Source organism: Dama dama, chromosome 7 (assembly GCF_033118175.1).
Source record: "Dama dama isolate Ldn47 chromosome 7, ASM3311817v1, whole genome shotgun sequence".
Classification (NCBI taxonomy): Eukaryota; Metazoa; Chordata; class Mammalia; order Artiodactyla; family Cervidae; genus Dama; species Dama dama.
In genome coordinates, this window is record NC_083687.1 from 6,213,542 (window position 1) to 6,226,328 (window position 12,787).

General features: G+C 47.1%; 1 protein-coding gene across 11 annotated transcripts in view; it reads left to right on the plus strand.

Annotated features, from left to right (window-relative positions):
* Window positions 1-12,787, plus strand: part of DST (dystonin) — a 517,500-nt gene that overhangs the window by 100,568 nt on the left and 404,145 nt on the right. For 4 of the 11 annotated variants that reach the window (XM_061146352.1, XM_061146347.1, XM_061146350.1 and 1 more), the window contains exon 1: window positions 6,804-6,909. The exons of the other annotated variants lie outside the window; for them this stretch is intronic. In XM_061146352.1, the coding sequence (XP_061002335.1) occupies window positions 6,819-6,909 (91 nt within the window). In that variant the 5' untranslated portion in view covers window positions 6,804-6,818. Of the gene's footprint in view, window positions 1-6,803; window positions 6,910-12,787 lie in introns of those variants that run through there. 11 annotated transcript variants of the gene reach the window in all.

The window sequence follows — 12,787 nt, forward strand, 5'->3', positions numbered from 1 at the left end:
CTGGGGGGTTGCGGAGAGGTGGAAATTCACCCACCAGCTCCCCGGGGGCCCTGTCTGGCCGGGAGTTGAGGCTTAAGGTGGGGGCTGGGAGGGGGGGGAGGATGACCATGTTTACTTTCTGTCCCGATTTTATCGAAGGAGCAATTGGCCCTGTCTGCTAGTGACTAAGCTGTTTGGCCCTGTCTTCTGGTTGGAGGAACTGATATCTTTGAAACCAAGATGATATTTACAGGCATCTGCATTGAAGTTTCCTATTTATGTGCAGTCGCCACTGTGACAGTCTGAAAGTATTAACTCAGTGTTTCCCAGTGTGTTTGCTGGAAGCTTCGTTTGCCCGGGAGCTCCGGGCCACCAGATTTATCAGGGGCCTAGATTCCTGGGTTCTGGTACCCAAGATTGCATAGGGCTCTCTACAGTCCCTTTTTTTTTTTTTTTTAAAGCGTAGCATCTCTATTAGCATCATGTGTTCATGGCAGCTCCTGCCTTTGGTGCTTTTGAGCGTTTAGCCGCCATGCATCCCTGATTAATTAATACATGGGAGGGACCGGTGTTTCTCTTCTGTTACCTGGTGTTCCCTTGCACTGCCTGAAGGTCCCAGAAGGGATGGCTTGTTTCACTCAGCTGCAAGCTGAGCCTGCTGTGGAAATCTATCCCCCCGCCTGCAGGGCCCGTGTGGTTTGTGTATATATGAGCTATGCTTTTTGAGGTGGTTGTTACCTAATTTTTTTCTCAGAAATGGCAATGGGGTAGCTTGGGGTGTGTCCTGGGGGGCTCTCTTGCAAAGGCCAAAGGTGAGGTGTTTACCAGAGTTGATTTTTATGGTGGATTGGGCCTCTGCCCCCTCCCCCTCTCTCCCTCCCAGGTCCCTGCCCACTCAGTTTCTCTTGCTTCCCACCATCATGCAGAGCTGGGACTTGTCTTCCTCCTAAGAGGCTGCAGGGGACTAGCTCAGATCCTGGCCGAGAGTCCCCTGAGGGTCCCCCCAGTGGGATTTTCTGATTACGGGAAAAATAAACAGCGCCCAGCCAGCCATTCTCTCATCTGGGTTTCTGGGGCAACAGCCTTGAGCTTCTTCTGGCTTCTTTTGTGAGATGCTGGCTGGTCTCACCCAGGCCTTTGACATGGAGGGTGGAGGCGGGCAGGGCAGGGAGGATGGAGACAGTTTGGGAGCCAAGGGAGAGCAAGCAGGGCGGCCCGGGGCTTGCAGAGGGCTGGGCGGACACCAGAGGGTCTGGTCACCAGGGCTGGATTCCCTGCCCGGTCATGAGATCCCCAGGGGGCGGGACAGTGCCAGAACCAGGGTACCAGATATTCGTCTCAGCAGAAAGGGAAGACCGTAACAGGTGGTGCTCTGTGGCAAACCTGGGTCTACAAAGCAGGACACCTGGATGGCGGAAGGTGCTCCTGGGCTGAGAGTTTTGATGGATGTGGCAGAGATGGGCATTTTGCTTTTGGTAGTGAAGGAGGGGCTAGGAGAGAAGGAAGGGCGCCTGTCTGTCAGGGGGATGAGATTACATAAACTACTAGACAGGCAGCCAGCAGAGGCTGGCGGTAGTAGCCGGCGGTGTGTACGGCCGGTGGGGAATGGAGGACCTGGGGTTTCTGATGGGGTGCAGTGGAAAAGTGGACGCTGGGGTCAGGGGAGCCTCGGCTCTGTGAGGGCGAGGCCACACCTTACTTATTGTAAAGGGTTTGCTATGAAGTTAGCGGTAGTTGGTGCACTGAAGACCTCCAAGTTACGGACTTTTAAGATTATATGAGTTCTTCAAAAATAGAACAAGACAAAATAAAACAACAGACAGAATAAGTGGCTCTAGCATGGATGTGTACTAATGACCATGTTTAAAGTGAATACTGGTAAATTGGCTATTGCACACAAATCACATCCATCCTCATACATGGAGCATAGGCTGAGGGGTCAGTCTCCAAACACCTGTTTCATCATCAGGTGGCTAACCTATGAAGTTCAGGTATGTTATGACACAGCATCCAGGGTAAGGGGACAGGTCATCTGAGGGGATGTGGTACAGGGGAGAGCTGGAAAGCATATCATTCATATTTCAACTTCTCATTTTATTAGGCATTTTTGCACTTGGCCTGAAACCTAATCTGTCTTTTAAGTTCATCCCCAGTAAGAGACAGGGCAAGGGTCAGAAAGGGTGTGGGGATGTCCGCTGTGTGCATTATTTAGTAATAATGGAATTGAAAGTTGGACATGGTTATTGTGTTTAAGGTTGTAAAAATAGAACGGAATGAGGAAATGTCTCGAGTGGAGAAGACCATATGGTTTGGGGGATCCCGTTAGTCACTCACGTTCAATACATGTTTATTACGCTTCTGGGATACAATGAAGGTGCGCACTCGGTTCTGCCTTGAAAGCAGTTCTAACCTCACACGGCGCGAGTGAGAGGCCAGCTGTGACCGCTCTGAGGGCCGGGATGAGGAGAGCCCAGAGGGAGACTGATTACCACGGACTGAGAGGAGGCCGGGCGGCTTCCTGAAGGGCTTCCGGGGGGCTCGCTGCGGGAGGGGAGGTTTCGTGAGCCTGATGGACTGGTGCAAACTGGAGGTCACTTCCGTGGGATGGAGCTGCAGACACACAGCAGGGAGGTGGGTTCAGATGGAAACTGCAAGTCATCTGTGCAGCGGAAGCCTGGGATTTGTAGGGAAGAGTGGGAACTGTTAGGATGCTTTGGGGCAGTTCTGCAGAGACTGGACTATTTAGCTGTCAGTGGTGGGGAATCACTTGAGGATGTAAAAAGCAGTGTGATGAGATAATCAGAGGTACATTTCCTGGCGATGGTGTCACATGTCTGATCTTTGTCATTTGAAAGTGATTCTGCATTTATTGCAGTGTCTTCATGTTGAAATCTGAGTCTGTCTTGCCATGTATGTTCTCCTCATCTCTCCGGGTCAAGGTGAGAACAGCATGGAGATGTGGAAGGAAAGGGGCTTTGTTTCCTTTAGCATTGTAACAGGCACATCTGCTGTTTTTACCTGCAGGACATCGTAAGCTGTTTTTCAGTCTTGAAGTGCTTGTGAAGGTACATGGTTTGTTAGTGACGATGCTATTTTAAACCATGGATATTTGTCCCACGTGAATTCTTTGAAGTGAAGAATTGAGAGATCTTGGCAGAGTCAGACTTCGGATTTTAATTCCTCCTCTATCACAAACTGGTTGTGTTTTCTTGGACAATTTACTGAACATTTACTTCTCACCTTCATTTTGTCTATCCAAGGATCATGGCTATGGTGAATAAAGTAGTAAATGCAAAACATTTGGCAAATTCCCTGACACATGGTAAATGCTCTATGAATGATGGCTGACTGATGGCCCTATGCTCTCATAAGCACCTGATGAAAAGTAAAGTGAAAGTTGCTCAGTCATGTCCGACTCTTTGTATATACAGTCCATGGGATTCTCCAGGCCAGAATACTGGAGTGGATAGCCTTTCCCTTCTCCAGGGGATCTTCCCAACCCAGGGATCGAACCCAAGTCTCTCACATGGCAGGCAGATATTTTAGCTGCTGAGTCAGAAGGGAAGCCCATGTTATCTCATTCAGGTTTCTGGACAATTTTGTGAAGTAGGCACTGTTATTTTCAGGGCTTCCCAGGTAGTTCAGTTCAGTTCAGTCGCTCAGTCGTGTCTGACTCTTTGTGACCCCATGAATCTCAGCACGCCAGGCCTCCCTGTCCATCACAAACTCCCGGAGTTTACTCAAACCCATGCCCATGGAGTTGGTGATGCCAGCCAGCCATCTCATCCTCTTGTCATCCCCTTCTCCTCCTGCCCCCAATCCCTCCCAGCATCAGGGTCTTTTCCAGTGAGTCAACTCCTCGCATGAGGTGGCCAAAGTATTGGAGTTTCAGCTTCAGCATCAGTCCTTCCAATGAACACCCAGGACTTATCTCCCAGGTAGCACAGTGGTAAAGAATCCACCTGCCAATGCAGGAGACCCAAAAGACACAGGCTCAATCCCTGGATCGGGAAGATCCCCTGGGGTAGGAAATGGCAATTCACTCCAGTGTTCTTGCCTGAAAAACCCCATGGACAGAGGAGCCTGGAGGGCTACAGTCCATTGGATTGCAAAGAGTTGGACATGACCGAGCAACTGAGCACACACACTCTTATCTTCTTCATTTTTTTCAGCCCAGAAATCTGCCAAAAGAGGAGAGGCTCTTCCTGAGGTTCTAGGAAGTGGTGGAGCTAGGATCTGAGTTCAGGACATCTTGACTCGAGGGACCAAGCTCTAAACTGCTATGTTTTTGCTGCTTCCTTGTGGAATACACTAAGATTATTAGCAGCTTGATCCTTGATTATCATTCCAGGAATATACATTTACCCCAGTGACTGCCAATGCTGCTTGTTCCTTTTGACTAGTTCCTTAAATGAACAGTTAAAAATCACTTAAGTATGCAGTGATTATATTCAAAAAACTGGGTGCTTGTCAAAGTTGCTTAGTCGCTTCCCACTCTTTGCGACCCTATGGACTGTATAGGGACTGAATTCTCCAGGCCAGAATACTGGAGTGAGGGGCCTTTCCCTTCTCCAGGGGATCTTCCCAACCCAGGGATCCAACCCAGGTCTCCCGCATTGCGGGCGGATTTTTTACCAGCTGAGGCACAAGGGAAGCCCAAGAATACTAGAGTGGGTAGCCTATCTCTTTTCCAGCGGATCTTCTCGACCCAGAATTTGAACTGGGGTCTCCTGCATTGCAGGCAGATTCTTTACCAACTGAGCTATCAGGGAAGCTACTGGGTATCAATTTCTGATTAAGGGTCAGACCTCAATGACCTTACTCTTGGGAGGGAGACAAGACAGTTAACAAAAAAAATTTTTTAATTGAAGTATAATTGATTTACAATGTTGTGTTAATTTCTGTTACACAGCAGCAGTGATTCAGTTATATATATATGTATGTATATATATATTCTTTTTTTCATGTTTTTTTCCATCATGGTTATCACAGGATACTGAATATAGTTCCCTGTGCTATAGGGCCTGTGCTATAGGGCCTGGTTGTTTACCCATCATATATGTAATAGTTTGCATCTGCTAATCCTAAGCTCCCACTCCATTCCTCCCCCCAAGCCTGTACCCCCTGGCAACCACAACTCTGTTCTCTATGTCCATGAGAGACAGGAGAGTTCTGAGAGATTTACTTGTATATATGTGATTTGTAAATGGAATGACTCTTAGGGATCGAATTGCTAATCCTTTCAGTTCAAGGTGTCCTATATGGGCCATGTTTGTTGCTTCATGAACTAATGTGCACATAAATGCATGCCAAGTTGCAAGAAAACTCTAGTGATTCTAAAGGCTTAGTGCGTGGGATGTGGGAGCAAACTCAGGTCAGTGGTCAGGACAGAAAAGAGAAGTATGGTCTTGTTCTGTTTGGAGTCACAAAAATAGGCCAATTACTAATGCGAAGTAAAGCTTTCCAATTCTAACTTAAGGAAGTTTTATCCAGAGTATACAGTTTTCTCAAGACTACTCATTCCCATGCAAGAATTCATGGAAAATGGTCCAGATTCACATCACTGAAAAAGAAAAAAAGACTTATCAAGGACAAAAGGTCAGTACTCATCAAAGAAGAAATAGGGAGGGCCGATGTGGCCAGAGTCATCCATCAGAGTCAACAATGAAGTGGCTCATATAATAATAACAGCTAGCAGGTACAATATTGAGATGTCACAAGTTTGTGATATGATAGGATGAACTTTATGATATGATTATCGTGATGAAGACAGGGTAAGTCACTTGGCCACATCACACCGTTAGGAGCCGGGATTCCATCCAAGGCCGGCCGACTTCTGTCAGCCCTGTTTACTACACGGGCTCACGTCTGGGTACCAACCGGTTCCTCCAGTGGACCTTTTAACTGTCCACGTTAGTATTCGATTCGCCGGAGTGAAGGGAATCGTCCTCATTTTGCTCCGTTCAGCAGAGCGCAGTGCTGCGCGGGGTGATCCGCGGCGGGCAGGAGCGCGTGGCGGAGCCCGCTGTCTCTGGCGGCGCAGCGGCGCGGGCAGGCTCTGGGGGGCGGCAGGGAGGGGCAGCCGACCGGGCCGGGGCCGCGGGGCGCGCAGGCGCAGGCGGCCCCCCGAGGCGCGGACCCCGGCTCCCGCCCCCGTGCGCCCCACGGGGCCCGGCCCTTCCGCGCCAACGGGTCCCGGAGGCTCCCCCGGTCTCTCCCGGAGCCGCGCGGGGGTTGCGAGCGCGGGAGGCGCGATCCGCGGCTTTGTTTCCCAGGCACCTGTTGTGGGTCCCAAATAGAAACCTCGCCCCTGGGATCCGGGCGGCGGCTCGCGCCCGGGGAGGGCGGGCCGGGGAGGGGCCGGGCGCTGCCCGCCGGAGGCCGCCGCCGCCCTCCCTCTCTCCCGCCCCCTCCCCGCGCTCCCCCTCCCGGGCGCGGGCGCGCGTCTGCGGCGCGGCGGCCAGGAAATGCCGCAGATGCGCCGCGGAGCACCGCGGGCGGAGGCAGCGCGCGCGTCCTCCCGGCCCCGAGCGGGCGCGCAGAGCCGGGCCCGGGCGGCCGCCGCCTCGGCTCCCGAGGGTGCAGGCGCCCGCCCCAGCCGCGCCCCGGGCTCCCCGGCGCCGCGTGGCGCCGCGCGCCGCCGCCGGGCTCGCCCGCACTGACCGTCGCTGAGACCCCGGGGCGTCTCCCCGGCCGACCCCCTGTGCGCCCCGGCGCTCCCCCCGGCCTGCCCTCCTCGTGCGTTTCGTGCCCGCGGCTGCCCCTTGCTGACTGCGGTCCTGTCCGGATTTCGAGCGGGAGAGGGGGCTCGGCCGGTCCCCGCTGAGATAAACCTGGGCATGGCGGGGTACCTCTCCCCGGCCGCCTACCTGTGCGTGGACGAGCAGGAGTACCTCCAGGCCTACGAGGATGTCCTGGAGAGGTACAAAGGTATGTCGCCCCCGCGCCCGGGCGGGGCACGGACCAGCGGGGTGACCGTCTCCTTTGCTTGACAGGAGCCACAAGTAAACAGGTGTCTGGACCAGTCCTGGGACTGAACCGGGGCTTTTGGGGACGGGATTCCGTACCCCACCGCAGGGAGGGTGGCCGGGTGGGCGATGGCCGGGAGACAGCCTCGGATGGGCAGTACAGTGCGGGGGAGGGGTTTGGTTTCCAAGAAGCACCTTGCGTTTTTCTCCTTTGTAAAAGCTCTTAAGCACTACGCATAATCATCCTTCTTGCTGGGAGGGTGGTTACCGGTTGGTTCATTCTCCGTGGGATTACTAAGGCATTGCTGCCCTTGCTTGATATGGGGTATTGGTTAACCCTTAAAAAAAGGTTCTTGGCTTCTTAAATAAATGGACTGTTTCACCACTGAGAGCCTCACCAAATCGTTTTTCTTAAAAATGATTTTATTTGAAAAGTTTATGGTTCGTGACTATATTAAATCTATTCCTACGTATCGTAAAGGTTGCTTGATAGTGTGATGGATGAAAGGCTTTCGTCAGAGAGTCTGTCGTAAATTTAAAGGTAAAGGAGTATATTTTGAGATATTTTTTTGCCTGTCCTTTATGTTGGGGAAATTCTATGATAAATAGTATTGATATTTTAGCATTATGTTTATTTTGACTTTATAGTTAAATGAGAGGTTAGATTAAACACCACTTTCTCATCTTAAAGAGTCTTTTAGTCTCTGGACATTGTCTTTCAATATGTCCAGATGATCTCCTAACTGTGGCTCTACCTAAGCGCTCCACACCCAGGAATGGCTCAGAGCCTTAATACATTAATGGTGAATCGTGGCCTATTTCATCGGTCGGTTTCAAGTGGTCTTGCTTCTTTTGAATATTTGCTTTGGTCTTAAGAAACTCAATTTCTGTAAATTGAATGGGGATTATATGGTTAAAGATGCTTGTATCACTAGTTTCCTATTAGTAGAAAGTAGAAATATAGAATACTGAACTGAATAATTAAATTCCAAGCCCCCCCCCACCCCCCGCAAAGCTCCACATCTATCCATGAACATGTTTCATCTCCTTCTAGAATATATTTTATTATTGACATTCCTTTAATGCATGTAGAATTCTGTATGCAGCACAATCAGAATTCCTTTGTGCCAAGGCTCTATTGTATGATACTATCACTGACCAAGTGCTATGATATTTTAGGCTAAAGCACATTTGTAGCATCTGTATATGCGTTCACGTCCAATACACTCATGTTTACATCTATACTTCTATTTAAAAATAGGATTCTTAATCAGTTGTTCCAGAACCTTAAAAAGAGAGATATTGCAATATACTAATAAACCTTATGGAATAGGTACATCTGTGTTCTTTAAGGTCAGAAAGAAAATGGTCTGAAAGTTCGAAAGTAAATACCTTTTTTACTTTTGAAAAAAAAAAAAAAAGATAGCTGTATGAATTTTTGTCCCATCAAGTTTTACCTCTGTGACACGTGGGTAATTGCAGATGACTTGGAAAACAGAAATACCTGAGGTGCTGATTTGACTTGCCTTGAGGAAGTGGACATTATGTAAAAGATGGTTTTTATTTGCCTTTGAAAGTAAAAGGAAATTGAAGATCCTGGAGGTCATTGCCTCTATGATAGGTCATTTTCACTATCTCATTTTCATTATAGCCTAATAATCAGTATGGAACTTTACACATCCACTTTTTCAAACTTGTAGTCCCAGATTTCCTGAAAAAGTGGAGGTTGTTTCCTTCATCTTCTTTGTGGTGGTAAAATGCATAAGTCATGAGTTTGTCCTCGGCTTTATAAATGTTCTGTGTTTCATCTGGTCTTGGAAAGAAAAGTAAGAGTATTGGCCAGTGTGTTATGTGGAAAGCGAGAGACCTGGGAAACTCATTGTTTCCCGATGTGTTTTGAAGCCGGTTATGATTTCCCATCAGTATCCAATTCGATGACTTCATTACAGAGCTTATTATCCCGATGACTTGCTGTGGGGGCTGATCTAATCAGAAAAGAATTGTAGGCTGTGAATAGGGAGTGTCAGCTCACTCAACTTTCAAAGTACAGTTGTTCCATTTTCTGAAATCGTGCATTGTTCAAAACATTTTCCATTCCCATTTGAACTTGAGAGCTTATTTCGATTTTCATTTCTGACCAAGTTCCTTGGTTTCAGGGTGACTTTGCATTTGGCTGGAGTGTTATCAGGTTGCCAAGTGATCATATGCCCCAGCTGTTGAATGTGTGGGTCAGCTGTAACAAATTCAGAATTTGTCTGTCGACAGAAACGGAGAATTATAGTAATATATAATGTTAGTAATTATGACTATTAGGTTTAGAAGTTGAGAGTTGAGTCCTCAGATGGCTTTGGAAGAACTTCAAACCTAGCCTTCTGGATCGGAACAAGAATAGCGGCAAGTGAGTGAGCCCTAATTATTTATGGTGTAGTCTATTCTTGGGTTTTGCTTTGGTCCTTACTTTTGAGTGAAAAGAGGCAACTGTCTGCTGAATTAGAATAACACAGAGCTGTTTGCTGCAGAGAAGGGTGCAGTGTTCTGATTCATATTCCAGTGCCTTTACTTATAAAATGTATTTATTGCTAGGATGTTCAGGGCATCTGATTAAAAAAAAATGATTACTTCAGCAGATTGCCAGAGGCAGGGTGAATAAAAGCATTTATTTACAAATAAAACATTTATTATTGTTTATACTAGAAATAGCCCTTATCAGTGACTTTCTTTACTATCTTACAGTGAATTATCCAGTGTATTTACTATGTAATACAAAACATTTTTAGTAGGTTAGCATAAAAGATGCACAACATCCCTCTTGTTCTTCCCTGTCAGTGTCAGGAAACCAACCTATATACTGTTATTAGAATTAATTTCCATTTATTATTATATTATTAGTATTAATTAGCTGTCACTGTGAACTTCTGCTGTTTGAATCTGTGATGGGAAGATTTTCTTTTCTCAACACATTGTTAATTTTTAAAATTGATGTTAAGTAAGTGTGAAAATGAGAGCGCTAATGTGAATCCAATGAATTTTATTCTATACATTTTAGACTTAATGGAAAAGGAAGGTAAATTATTTTGGTCCAAGAAAATGGGTGTTTTTCCATTGACCTGGAAATTAATCAGTTATCCCCAAATAATTATAAGAAGAGTTTCTTATTCTCTATGAAAGATGAGTGGCAGATTTCTTACTTATGTATGACCATGTATCTGTGTGTATGCTGATGCTGCTGCTAAGTTACTTCAGTCCTGTCTGACTCTGTGCGACCCCATAGATGGCAGCCCACCAGGCCCCTCTGTCCCTGGGATTCTCCAGGCAAGAACCCTGGAGTGGGTTGCCATTTCCTTCTCCAGTGCATGAAAGTGAAAAGTAAAAGTGAAGTCGCTCAGTCGTGTCCGACTCTTAGCGACCCCATGGACTGCAGCCCACCAGGCTCCTCCATCCGTGGGATTTTCCAGTCAAAAGTACTGGAGTGGGTCACCATTTCCTTCTCCAGTCTGTGTGTATAGATCATGAAGAAACCCTCTTTGATTTAAGAAAAAAGACAAAAGTTTCTGTTTTCCATGAAAACGCCGAGGAGTTGCTTTAATCCCTTTTCACATTAAGGCCCCATGATTCTGCTTTTGTGCATGGTGACAAAAGGAACTGAGAACTACTCCAGCTGTAATTTTCATTTTCAGTTCACTTTTAAGGCATACATAGATACATGAATGGTCAAAATCCTATCTTTTACTGTGTAAATTAACTCTGGTGCTGGTCGAATTGGAAGCTGGAGTGTAAAGGTTTCAGAGAACTTTGCCCCCTTCATACTGTGTGACCTCAGTGGTTTTCAGCTGGCTTCAGGATTCTGTGAAATCTTGATTGCAGATTTCATCTCCTCTTCAAGATTCACAGTCAGTTGTGTAGTGAGTGATCTTTAATAGGGCCTCATTATGATTGGGAAGATCCCCTGGAGAAGGAAATGGCAACCCACTCTGGTATTCTTGTCTGGGAAATTCCATGGACTGAGGAGTCTGGAGGGCTACAGTCCATGGGGTCACAAAGAGTCAGATATGAGCATAGCGCATCATGGTAGTGCTGCTCGTAGCTAGTTATGATAGTATTAGTCTGGTCTTTTTCTTTTAAAAAATGAAATAGGTTTAACTAGTAATGAGCGTTACACATTAGAGGTAGCTCAGATGGTAAAGCGTCTTCCGACAATGTGGGAGACCCGGGTTCGATCCGTGGTTCAGGAAGAACCCCTGGAGAAGGAAATGGCAACCCACTCCAGTACTTTTTCCTGGAAAATCCCATGGACGGAGGAGCCTGGTAGGCTGCAGTCCATGAGGTCGCAAAGAGTTGGACACGACTGAGCGACTTCACTTTCACTTTCAGTAATGAGTGTTAGTTAAGATTGTGTTTGGATGTTAGTGGCAGAATACAGTTGTTGGTGTTTTCTTTTTCTCAGGGACTGGAAGGCCCCAGGTAGGTCCGGGAGGGCTGTGGGGAACCTCTGTTTGCCACTAGGACTCAGACTTCTATTTTGCTTCTTGGCCATCATATGGTTGTTCTCTTGTTACAAGATGGCTGCTGCTCTTCCAGCCTTTGCATCTCAATTCCAGATGGGAAGAAGAGTATTAGGGGAAGCACCCTGACTGAAACTGCCCACCCTGACCAGGCACCATAATAATCATTTGCATGAGTTATTTTATAACAGGAGGTCCTGGTAAGGAAAACGGAACTAATAAGCCACCACTTAAATAGGAGTTTGAGATTAACATATACCTACTACTATATATAAAATAGGTAACCAACAAGGACCTATTGTATAGCACCAGGAACTATACTCAATACCTTGGTTACCTATTTCATGTATGCTACTGCTAAGTCACTTCAGTCGTGTCCGACTCTGTGCTACCCCATCCCTGGGATTCTCCAGGCAAGAACACTGGAGTGGGTTGCCATTTCCTTCTCCAATGCATAAAAGTGAAAAGTGAAAGGGAAGTTGCTTAGTCATGTCCGACTCTTCGCAACCCCATGGACTGCAGCCTACCAGGCTCCTCCGTCCATGGGATTTTCCAGGCAAGAGTACTGGAGTGGGGTGCCATTGCCTTCTCCGTATTTTATGTATAGTAGTATGTAAATGTTAATTCCAAGCTCCTAATTTATCTCCCCCCTTTCCCTTTTGGTAACCCTAAGTTTGTTTTCTATGTTTGTGAGTCTATGTCTTATAAATTAAAGTTCATTTGATCTTTTTTTAAGATTCCACATATAAGAGATAGCTTATGATATTTGTCTTTCTCTGTCTGACTTGTTCACTTAGTATGATAGTATCTAGGTTCATCAATGTTGCTGCAAATAGCATTATTTCTTTTTTATGGCTGAGTAATATATCACTGTGTGGTCAATCCCTTTAATGTAATTATATTTGTCATAGTTTTCTACTCTCTTTTCTGTCAGAAGAGGAAGCAAATAGTCCTCCTGGGGTTGGATATTGGGGAAAACTCTGTCCTTCAGGTCAAGTGGGATTTTCCGTGGACAGAGGCTGAAGACGGCAGGGAAGGGAGCCTCAGCGGGAGGGTCTGGCGGGGCAATTCTGTTGGATTAGCAGAACCACAGAACTCATTTGGAGAGTTTGGCTGAATGGCATGGGGTGGCGGTTATGGGAAGATGGATATGGCTGAATATGAAGGTTGAAGAGAGCCTGGGATGCCATAGCCAACACCAGATTTGGGGTTTCTTCTCTAGGCAGGGAAATCTCATGATCTTTGGCAGGGTGTTAGATCAGTTTCAGGAAGATACTCCTGGTAACAGTGTGGAGGCTGAATGGGAAGGGAGCCTCAGGAAGCCACTGAAAGGTTGGG